Source organism: Manihot esculenta, chromosome 17 (assembly GCF_001659605.2).
Source record: "Manihot esculenta cultivar AM560-2 chromosome 17, M.esculenta_v8, whole genome shotgun sequence".
NCBI classification, from domain to species: domain Eukaryota; kingdom Viridiplantae; phylum Streptophyta; class Magnoliopsida; order Malpighiales; family Euphorbiaceae; genus Manihot; species Manihot esculenta.
The window spans coordinates 8,028,835-8,040,148 of NC_035177.2; the positions used below are offsets into that span (position 1 = coordinate 8,028,835).

The 11,314-nt window shown below is 41.6% G+C and overlaps 1 protein-coding gene across 1 annotated transcript; it reads left to right on the forward strand.

Annotated features, from left to right (window-relative positions):
• The first annotated feature begins 8,387 nt into the window (after nucleotides 1-8,387).
• Nucleotides 8,388-10,300, forward strand: LOC122722213 (polygalacturonase-like). Its single transcript, XM_043952396.1, has 3 exons — nucleotides 8,388-8,513; nucleotides 8,601-8,906; nucleotides 8,973-10,300. The coding sequence occupies exons 1-3, from the start codon at nucleotides 8,388-8,390 to the stop codon at nucleotides 9,639-9,641; spliced, it is 1,101 nt and encodes a 366-aa protein (XP_043808331.1). The 3' UTR covers nucleotides 9,642-10,300.
• The last annotated feature ends 1,014 nt before the right edge of the window (nucleotides 10,301-11,314 follow it).

Here is an 11,314-nt window from a genome sequence, read left to right on the forward strand (position 1 = left end):
AGATGAGTGTTGATGAATTTACAGATAAGTTCCTGGATCTGCTTCAGTACGTGGGTCAAGCCTATGATACTGATCAGAAGAAAGCAAGGAGATATACTATGAGACTTCATCCCAGGTATTCTTCTTTGATCCTTCCAGCTGAGAAGGAGAGTTTTCACTCGATAGTAGACGCAGCCAGGAAAATGGAAGCTAGTGCCAAGATTCAGAAACAGTCAAGGCACAGGCTTCGGGTTCTAAAGCCCCCACAGTCAAGCAGTAAAAGATGGGATAGAGCGAGAGGAACAAGGAAAGGGTTCTGGAATAAAGTCAAGTCAGGTCTGGGAATAGGTAGTGGCTCAAGCTCTGGCACAGCTCCAGTCTGCAGACGATGCGGAAAACCACATGGAGGAGTTTGTCGGTTGGGATCTACAGCTTGTTTTCGATGTGGACAGGAAGGGCATATTGCTCGGGATTGTCCGCAGATGACTTTTGCACCATCCCAGCAGATGAGTTCAGGCAGTGTGGTACAGCCAGTTGTACGGCCAGTAGCTCCAGTCATGCCTCAGACTAGTGGCAGAGGTAGAGGGAGAGGGGTAGCCTCTACTTCAGCAGCAGGTTCCCGAGGTGGAAATCCGGTAGCCCCAGCACGGATTTTCACAGTGACACAGGAGGAGGCTAACACGTCGAACACAGTGGTGTCAGGTAATCTCATCATTGGGTGTTCAGATGTGTATGCTTTGATGGACCCCGGTGCTTCTCATTCCTTTATTGCTTCGAGAGCCATAGAGCGATTGGGTTTGATCAGTTCTGAGTTAGAGTATCCTCTCTGGGTCAGTGGACCTAGATGTGACCCATCAGTGGCAGTGTCAGTCTGTCGTTTCAGTCCAGTGTTTATAGAGGGTAGATGCCTTCCAGCTGACCTTGTGGTTCTAGACTTGACAGATTTTGATGTCATTCTAGGGATGGATTGGCTATCTGCATATAGTGCTACGTTGGACTGTCGAGAGAAGCTAGTGAGTCTCAGAGACCAGGATGGGTCAGAGTGTGTCTTCAGAGGAGACAGGAGAGGTACACCCAGAGGTATGATTTCAGCCCTTCAGGCTCGTCGTTTTGCTTAGGAGGGGTTGTCAGGGGTTTCTAGCTCATGTGAGAGAGCTAGACAGTCAGGTTAGGGAACCAGCCACAGTACCAGTAGTCCGAGAGTTTCTCGATGTGTTCCCAGACGATTTGCCAGGACTACCACCTGATAGGGAGATAGGGTTTGAAATTGAATTACTGCCAGGTACTAGACCTATCTCTATTCCTCCCTACAGGATGGCGCCAGCTGAGTTAACAGAGTTGAAAGCACAGTTGCAGGACTTGGTAGATAAGGGTTTCATCCGCCCTAGTACCTCACCTTGGGGTGCTCCAGTGCTCTTTGTCAGAAAGAAGGATGGATCCCTTAGACTTTGTATCGACTATAGACAGTTGAACAAGGTCACTATCAAGAATAGGTATCCCTTACCTCGGATTGATGATCTATTTGACCAGCTAGCTGGAGCAGGTTGTTTCTCGAAAATAGATCTGAGATCTGGGTATCATCAGTTGAGAGTCAGAGAGGCAGATGTGCCTAAGACAGCTTTCCGGACCAGATATGGGCATTATGAGTTCTTAGTGATGCCGTTCGGGTTGACTAACGCCCCTGCAGCATTTATGGATCTCATGAACAGGGTATTCAGTGAGTTTCTGGATCACTTTGTCATTGTGTTTATCGATGATATCTTAGTGTATTCCAGAGATGCAGAGGAGCATGCCCAGCATCTGAGGATTGTTTTGCAGACACTGAGAGAGCATGGTTTATATGCTAAGTTCTCGAAGTGTGAGTTTTGGTTGAGGAGCATTTCCTTCTTGGGACATGTAGTATCAGCAGAGGGTATTGAGGTAGACCCCAAGAAGATAGAGGCTGTAGCTAACTGGCCCAGACCCACGACAGTGACTGAGATTAAAAGCTTTCTGGGACTGGCAGGTTACTACAGGAGGTTCGTTCAGAACTTCTCAAAGATAGCAGCTCCTATGACCAAATTGACGCAAAAGAACCAGAAGTTTATCTGGTCAGACCAGTGTGAAGAGAGCTTTGAGGAGCTCAAGAGGAGATTGACAACAGCACCAGTGTTAGCTCTGCCTGTGAGTAATGAGGACTTCACAGTGTTCTGTGATGCATCTCGAGTGGGATTGGGTTGTGTATTGATGCAGAGTGATAGAGTAATAGCTTATGCTTCTAGACAGTTGAAGAAGCACGAGTTAAATTACCCTACCCATGACCTAGAGATGGCAGCAGTTATCTTTGCACTTAAGATGTGGCGGCATTACCTCTACGGAGTTAAATGCGAGATCTTCACCGATCACAAGAGTTTACAGTACATCTTAAGTCAGAGAGAGCTAAATTTGAGGCAGAGAAGGTGGGTCGAATTGCTCAGTGATTATGATTGTAAGATCCAGTATCACCCGGGTAAGGCGAATGTTGTCGCAGACGCCCTAAGCCGGAAGTCACTAGGCAGTTTATCTCAGATAGCAGCAGAGCGGAGACCAGTTGTGAGAGAGCTTTATAAGCTCTTTGACGAGGGATTACAGTTAGAGTTATCTGGTACAGGTGCGTTGATAGCACAGATGAGAGTGACACCTGTGTTTCTGGAGCAGATAGCTCAGAGACAGCATGAGGACCCTGAGTTGATGAAAATTGCCAGGACTGTTCAGTCAGGCAATAGTCCAGAGTTCAGATTTGACAGCAAAGGGATCCTTCGCTATGGGAGTCGACTTTGTGTACCAGATAGGGGCAGTGTGAAGGAAGACATTATGAGGGAAGCTCATAATGCGAGGTATAGTGTTCACCCAGGAGCCACCAAGATGTATCAAGATCTAAAAAGGGTCTATTGGTGGCCAGCCATGAAGAAAGAAGTGGCGCAGTTCGTGACAGCCTGTGAGGTTTGTCAGCGGGTGAAATTAGAGCATCAGAAACCAGCAGGAATGCTTAACCCATTACCGATTCCAGAGTGGAAATGGGAGAACATAGCCATGGATTTTGTAGTGGGTTTACCAGTAGCGTCCAACAGGATAGACTCGATATGGGTGATTGTGGACAGACTCACGAAATCTGCTCATTTTCTTCCAGTACGGAGTAACTATTCTGTGGATAAGTTGGCACAGGTCTATCTGGATGAGATAGTGAGGTTACATGGAGTTCCAGTGTCTATAGTTTCAGACAGAGGACCTCAGTTTACTTCTCGCTTTTGGCGGAGTCTGCAAAGTGCGATGGGCACGAGATTAGATTTTAGTACTGCTTTCCACCCACAGACTGATGGACAGTCAGAAAGGACCATCCAGACCATAGAGGATATGCTTCGATTATGTGTGTTAGACTTTGGCGGTTCTTGGAGGCAGCATCTACCTTTGGTGGAGTTTGCCTACAATAACAGTCATCATGCTAGCATTGGGATGGCTCCTTATGAAGCTTTATATGGGAGGAAATGCAGATCCCCTGTTTGCTGGGAAGAGGTAGGAGAGAAGGCTCTTGCAGGGCCAGAATTAGTAGACATTACCAGTAGAATGGTGCCCATGATCAGAGAGAGAATTAGAACAGCTCAAAGTAGACAGAAAAGTTATGCAGATGTGCGCAGAAAACAGTTAGAATTTCAAGAGGGTAATTGGGTATTGCTGAAAGTGTCTCCAATGAAAGGAGTGGTTCGTTTTGGGAAGAAGGGTAAATTAGCTCCACGGTACATTGGACCCTTTGAGGTATTGCAGAGGATCGGAAATGTGTCGTATAAGCTGGATTTACCTGCTTCTATGGAGAGGATTCACCCGGTATTTCATGTTTCTATGCTACGACAGTTTGTGTCAGATCCGAATCAGGTTCTAAATGAGCCTGAGGTGGAGATTCATACGGATCTCACCTATATAGAGCAGCCAGTGCGAATTCTGGACACGCAGATCAGACAGCTAAGGAACAAGGAGATTCCGATGGTGAAAGTTTTATGGAACCACCATCATCTAGAAGAGTGCACCTGGGAGACGCGAGAGTCGATGCTCCAGCAGTATCCCTATTTGTTTTGAGGTTAGTTTCCTCCTTGTGTTTTGTTTTGTGTTTTAGGAACATCCGAGGACGAATGTTCTTAAGGAGGGGAGAATGTAATACCCGGCTAGAATCCGGCACCGGAATTCCTGTTGTCTGGTGGAATCCGGGGTGTCGGAATTCTCAAAAGGGTAGGATTTATGTTTTACTAGGTATTATGATGTGTTTCAATGTTTGAAGGTTAAGGGAAGTGAGTTTTGAGTTGAAATGACCTAAGGCAGTTGAGCCAAGTTCGGCCGCCGAAAGTAAGTTCGGCCGCCGAAAGTGTTTGGCTTCCGAAGGGAAGTTCGGCCCCCGAATGTTGCATGGTGTTACATGCGATTGGGCAGCCGACGATGAGTTGGCCAGCCAGCTGAGTCATGTTTGTGTTGACACGTGTTGGCCTCAGATTCTTGCCATGGAATGACCACGTCTCTTATGACTCATCTGTACATGTTTTTGGTTGTTCTCACAGCAGTTTGAGGTGCTTGCAAAGGTATTGAGAGTTGAGAGAAACAAACGTGAGTTTGAGAGAGTTTGAGAGTGTGAGAGGAGGTGATCCGTTTTCCCTTGTTTAGAGTGTGTAGCTTCTTACGACAGGAGGTAAGTGATGTTCTTGAATATGTTTTCTGAAGGTTTTAGGGGGATTTGTGGAAGGAGATGCATGTTTAGGTTCTTACTGATAGTTTTGATGAGTTATGCATGTATACATGTGTATATGTTATGTTTGTTTTGTTGTTTGGGGTTATTAGCTAGTCTTGGACCCCTGTGATCATATACATGAGTATATGTATGTTGAGGAGGTGAAGTTTGCATGGTTTGAGAAGTTGAAGGAAAGAAGGAGATGGTTTGTCGTTGAAACTGAGTTCTGGAGGAACTCAGGTTCGGCAGCCGAAAGTTCATTCGGCCGCCGAACCTCTTGCATGGTGACTTAGGCTGCCATAGCTTGCCCCCGCGAGTTGTGCATGTTCGGCTCTGTTTGGGGGATTCGGCCGCCGAAGGTGCCGCCGAAGGGTAGAGACTTTTGTCTCTGGAGTGCCTTGTGGCCTCCGAAACTTGCCCCCGAAAGGGTTCGGCCGCCGAACATAGAGATTCGGCCGCCGAAGGTGCTTGAGTTTCGTCTCTGGAGAGGACATTCGGCCGCCGAACCTGCCGCCGAAAGTGTTCTGTCCAGCTTTTCTTTTGCATGCTTTGCATGGCTAGTTAAGTGAGTTTCAGGGGATTCTTGGGGAGTTTAATAGAAGTATTGATAAGTTAGTTTGGTCCCTCATTTGAGTCCATCTGTATAGGTACAGACCAGAGGAACCAGAGAGAGCAGCAGTGAATACTGCTCCAGAGATTCGGAACCTGCAGAGTCAGTCAGTCCAGAGCCAGAGGTGAGTGGAACTAAACTTATGACTTTTAAGTGAATCACAAACTGCTTTAGCATATCTCATGCATCATGTTTATGCCATAGGTTGATTGCATTAGTATTCACGAATGTGTTGCATTGCATTGTTATTTGATGATGTGAGTAAATGCTGAATGATCCAATAGTCACAGACAGGAAGACCAGGAGCCTTTGACTACGCCCTGGCACGTATAGCAAAGACCAGGAGCCTTTGACTACGCCCTGGCAGGTATATAGCAAAGTCCAGGAGCCTTTGACTACGCCCTGGCAATGGTAAGTTCACAGGTGTTATATACACATATACATATATGACAGGAAGACCAGGTGCTCGCTTCTACGCCCTGGCACAGAGTTACTGGGACTATGTGGTGACAGGTTTACTCTTGATGTGGCTTGTCTGTGATATGATGCATTTCATGAGATCATATTTTACTGGGCTATTTTACTGTTCTACTCACTGGGCTATAGAGCTCATCCCACTCCCTTAACCCCAGTTTTGCAGGTTCAGTGTACAGTGTACAGGGACAGTTCAGCAGAGTACAGGAAGAGTAAAGAGATCTGTAATAGCTTAGTGTGGACATGTACTAGGAAAGAAATGTAATAGTGATTGCTTGACCTAGTGATGTATGTGTTGTACATGATCTGTATATGTATATATGTTTTCCTGTATGTGAAAACCAGGCTTAACAGGTATGAGTTACCCATCTAGAGCAAGCTCTAGTCAGGGATACAGAGTACAAGTAAGTACATGAGTACAGAGTACAGAGATAGTGCATGCACAGGTTAAGCCTTGGTTCAGAAAAGAGTTTTATTTTCACTGAAAATGTATGATCATGTATGAGGTTTACAGGTACACAGAGAGTATAGCAGGCTTGCTACGGGTTCTGGCGGCCTTAAGCCGACCTGAATCCTAGCGCCGGTGCGTTATGGGTCCATTTTTGGAAGTAGGAAAGTCGGGGCTTGTCTGGTATCGTGAGATGACATATCGAACGCATGCGGAGAAAGACTTGGCCGATGCTGGTGGCAGTGTGCGAATCCATTCATATCGATGATAGATCAAATTGATATTCTGCCCGCATAACGAATGCAATCGCAAGGTAACTTTTCAATTTTTATTTTTTCACAACAAGAAGGAGAATTTATATATATGGGTGTGTTTACAATTATGCTAAAATAATTGTCGACTTTTTGCAGATGCATCAAAAGTTAAAATAGGGTAGCGACGTCATCTTCAAGAATATTCGAGGATCGTCACGAAGAAACGCCCCCAAGCCTTTCAATGGACATGCAGCATGCAGCGTACCATGCAAGAACGTTGAACTTTCTAACGTTAACCTCCAGTACAACCGGATCTAAGGGTCCTGCAAAATCTATTTGTACAAATGTTAAGCCTAAGATTATAGGAAAGTTGATTCCGAGAGGATGTTAATGCACTCACTTGTTGATTCTTAATTTAAACGGAGAATGTTTCTCATTTGTCTGACGCACAGTATAGTAATTTTACAAGACTATCATTACACTTTTTAAATTTAAATGAACATAGTCAGATATGATTTCAATTTAGCTCTATCCAAAATAGAAAATCAATTTAAAAAATTTACCTATTAAACAATGTGCTTCATTTTACTTAAACAAATATAAAAGCTCACCAATTACTGAATATATCAATTGATATTAAAAGATATATTAAAAGAAAATCAATTGATATTAAATACTATATAAATACTTCTTTAAGTCCTCTATTTCTATTTGAAAAGTTAATCAACATATAAAACTTGGAATGCAAGATGAAATAATAAAAGATATATTATTGAATGAACTTAGTAATTTAATAGTGTCAAAATTCAAAATTAAAACGCGCTGTAAATTATGTTGCGGTGTTAAAATTCAACTATATCAAAGTTCAAGATGATACTTTTTAATTGAAACGCTATAATTTGAAATTAATAAATTTGATATAATGGAATTTATTTTCCTGTAGTCATGGGCTTAGCATTATAATTCAAAATTCATTTTCCTTTTCAATTAAAATAATGCTGTTCAAAAATATATATCAGGTTGTTCTAAATATTTATCCTTTCGCTTTTCTAGCATAATTTATTTTCCTAATAAACCATTTATCCGTGATCGGCTATGTAACTGTGCTGATTCTTTTTTCAATTCTTTATTCATTTATTCAAGAAGTATTTATTTGTTTCGGGAAAAAGGAGAAATATATATATACATATATCCCGTTGTGAAGAGATGAAGTCTCATATTAAGATGTTCGGAGATTATTATTGTGAATTTCTTTCTTTCTTTTCCTTTTCTTTTTTTTTTCTTTTTTATATTTGCGTTCCATTATAAATAAATAATTAAAATCGAAGCTGAGCATATTTTCGACGCTAAAATCAAGTACACGTAAAATAATACGATGCGCCTTCAGGTACCAAAGGAGAAAAGACGGAATAACGGCCTGTTAGTTCTTTTTTTCTTTTTCTGTTTTCCTCTTTTCATGTTGCACTGTACTTGTCAAAATTTTGTCCTACATGCACGCGTGAGGAAATGAATTGCGGGTGCGGTCTCCGGGCTCGTTTCGCGTCCAATACGTCCAGAATATTGTGGGAGAACGAAGAGGTTGTTGCATAAGTTATACAGGGTTCCAATATAAAAGAATATGTTAGAGAGAAATGCGGAAGTTGTAGTTTTTAGTTGCAGGTTAGCGTACGTAGGCCTTTTTTTTTTTAAGCTCAAAACATTTAACGCAAAACAAAAAGGAAAAACAGAAAACGGGATGTATGAAAATGCTACAGCCTGTAATAAACCTTGAGTAAATTAAACGAGCCGCCTGAAATATAAAAGGCCTTACAGAGGAGGAGAAATGCACAAACATTTAGAAATCAATATAGGCTGTAGATATCGAAGGAGAGGAAGCGCCTTGAAAAGAGAGATATGGGTTCCAAGGTACATGTGTGCGCAGCATATTTGGTGTTACTGTTCGCCTTTACCAGCGGAGCTCAGCCCAATACCTTTGATGTCACAAAATATGGTGCGAAGGAGGGGTCGGATATCACTAAGGTATGAAAGTAAACTCGGTTCTCGATATCGCGACGGTATTTCCTAGATTATTGCTGTCAGGTCTTTCATTGCCGTTTTCGTTTTTAGGCTTTACTGAGTGCGTGGAAGGGGGCTTGTGGAGCAGCGGGTTCCGGCAAAGTCGTGATACCAAAAGGGAAGTACTCATTAGGCGTGGTGGATTTGCTAGGCCCTTGCAAGGGTGCCATGCATCTTCAAGTGGAAGGAACGTTGGTGGCGCCAGCAAAAGCTAGCCAGCACCGCAAGAATAGCTGGGTTACATTGAGATACCTGGACCGATTAACGGTATCCGGTGGTGGGGCCTTCGACGGACAAGGAGAAATTGCTTGGCAGCGGGAGAGCTGTGGCGGCGGATGCAAGAAAGCACTTCCAGTTGTAAGAAAATCCGAACGCTACTTTACTAACGGTCATTCATAGGCCCGTTCATGGCAGTAATACTAACTACGTTTTCTCTGCGTAACTGTTCTATCAAAACTGTATCAGAACCTAAGGTTTGACTTCGTCACCAACAGCATAGTCGAGGACGTGACATCCATAGATAGCAAGCAGTTCCACGTCAATCTCCTCGGCAGCAAAAACCTTACCTTCCAGCGATTTTCGGTGAAAGCGCCGGGGCATAGTCCCAACACGGATGGAATTCACATTGGACGGTCGGAGGAGATCAACATTATTGATTCAAACATTATGACCGGTGATGATTGCATCTCCATTGGCCGGGGGAGCAGGCAAGTACGAATCACAAACGTAAGGTGCGGACACGGGCATGGCATTAGTATTGGAAGTTTAGGAAAGTACGAGAAGGAAGAACCTGTGTCTGGAATTTATGTGAAGAATTGCACAATATACGACACCGACAATGGCGTGAGAATTAAGACTTGGCCCGCATTGCATGGTGGCAGTGTGTCGAATATCCAGTTCGAGGATATCGTCATGCAAAACGTCAGCAATCCCATCATTATAGATCAAATGTACTGCCCGCATAACGAATGCAATCGCAAGGTAACTTTTCAATTTTTATTTTTTCACAACAAGAAGGAGAATTTATATATATGGGTGTGTTACAATTATGCTAAAATATTGCGACTTTTTGCAGATGCCATCAAAAGTTAAAATAAGCGACGTCATCTTCAAGAATATTCGAGGATCGTCAAGAACGCCCACAGCCGTTCAATTGACATGCAGCAGCAGCGTACCATGCAAGAACGTTGAACTTTCTAACGTTAACCTCCAGTACACCGGATCTAAGGGTCCTGCAAAATCTATTTGTACAAATGTTAAGCCTAAGATTATAGGAAAGTTGATTCCGAGAGGATGTTAATGCACTCACTTGTTGATTCTTAATTTAAACGGAGAATGTTTCTCATTTGTCTGACGCACAGTATAGTAATTTTACAAGACTATCATTACACTTTTTAAATTTAAATGAACATAGTCAGATATGATTTCAATTTAGCTCTATCCAAAATAGAAAATCAATTTAAAAAATTTACCTATTAAACAATGTGCTTCATTTTACTTAAACAAATATAAAAGCTCACCAATTACTGAATATATCAATTGATATTAAAAGATATATTAAAAGAAAATCAATTGATATTAAATACTATATAAATACTTCTTTAAGTCCTCTATTTCTATTTGAAAAGTTAATCAACATATAAAACTTGGAATGCAAGATGAAATAATAAAAGATATATTATTGAATGAACTTAGTAATTTAATAGTGTCAAAATTCAAAATTAAAACGCGCTGTAAATTATGTTGCGGTGTTAAAATTCAACTATATCAAAGTTCAAGATGATACTTTTTAATTGAAACGCTATAATTTGAAATTAATAAATTTGATATAATGGAATTTATTTTCCTGTAGTCATGGGCTTAGCATTATAATTCAAAATTCATTTTCCTTTTCAATTAAAATAATGCTGTTCAAAAATATATATCAGGTTGTTCTAAATATTTATCCTTTCGCTTTTCTAGCATAATTTATTTTCCTAATAAACCATTTATCCGTGATCGGCTATGTAACTGTGCTGATTCTTTTTTCAATTCTTTATTCATTTATTCAAGAAGTATTTATTTGTTTCGGGAAAAAGGAGAAATATATATATACATATATCCCGTTGTGAAGAGATGAAGTCTCATATTAAGATGTTCGGAGATTATTATTGTGAATTTCTTTCTTTCTTTTCCTTTTCTTTTTTTTTTCTTTTTTATATTTGCGTTCCATTATAAATAAATAATTAAAATCGAAGCTGAGCATATTTTCGACGCTAAAATCAAGTACACGTAAAATAATACGATGCGCCTTCAGGTACCAAAGGAGAAAAGACGGAATAACGGCCTGTTAGTTCTTTTTTTCTTTTTCTGTTTTCCTCTTTTCATGTTGCACTGTACTTGTCAAAATTTTGTCCTACATGCACGCGTGAGGAAATGAATTGCGGGTGCGGTCTCCGGGCTCGTTTCGCGTCCAATACGTCCAGAATATTGTGGGAGAACGAAGAGGTTGTTGCATAAGTTATACAGGGTTCCAATATAAAAGAATATGTTAGAGAGAAATGCGGAAGTTGTAGTTTTTAGTTGCAGGTTAGCGTACGTAGGCCTTTTTTTTTTTAAGCTCAAAACATTTAACGCAAAACAAAAAGGAAAAACAGAAAACGGGATGTATGAAAATGCTACAGCCTGTAATAAACCTTGAGTAAATTAAACGAGCCGCCTGAAATATAAAAGGCCTTACAGAGGAGGAGAAATGCACAAACATTTAGAAATCAATATAGGCTGTA

What these genes read in the sequence shown, in the direction of transcription:
- LOC122722213 (XM_043952396.1), top strand. Translation starts at nt 8,388, where the DNA reads ATGGGTTCCAAGGTACATGTGTGCGCAGCATATTTGGTGTTACTGTTC. An exon ending in AGGGGTCGGATATCACTAAG is followed by an intron (nt 8,514 to 8,600) that starts GTATGAAAGTAA and finishes TTTCGTTTTTAG; the next exon opens with GCTTTACTGAGTGCGTGGAA. An exon ending in GCAAGAAAGCACTTCCAGTT is followed by an intron (nt 8,907 to 8,972) that starts GTAAGAAAATCC and finishes CAGTAATACTAA; the next exon opens with CTACGTTTTCTCTGCGTAAC.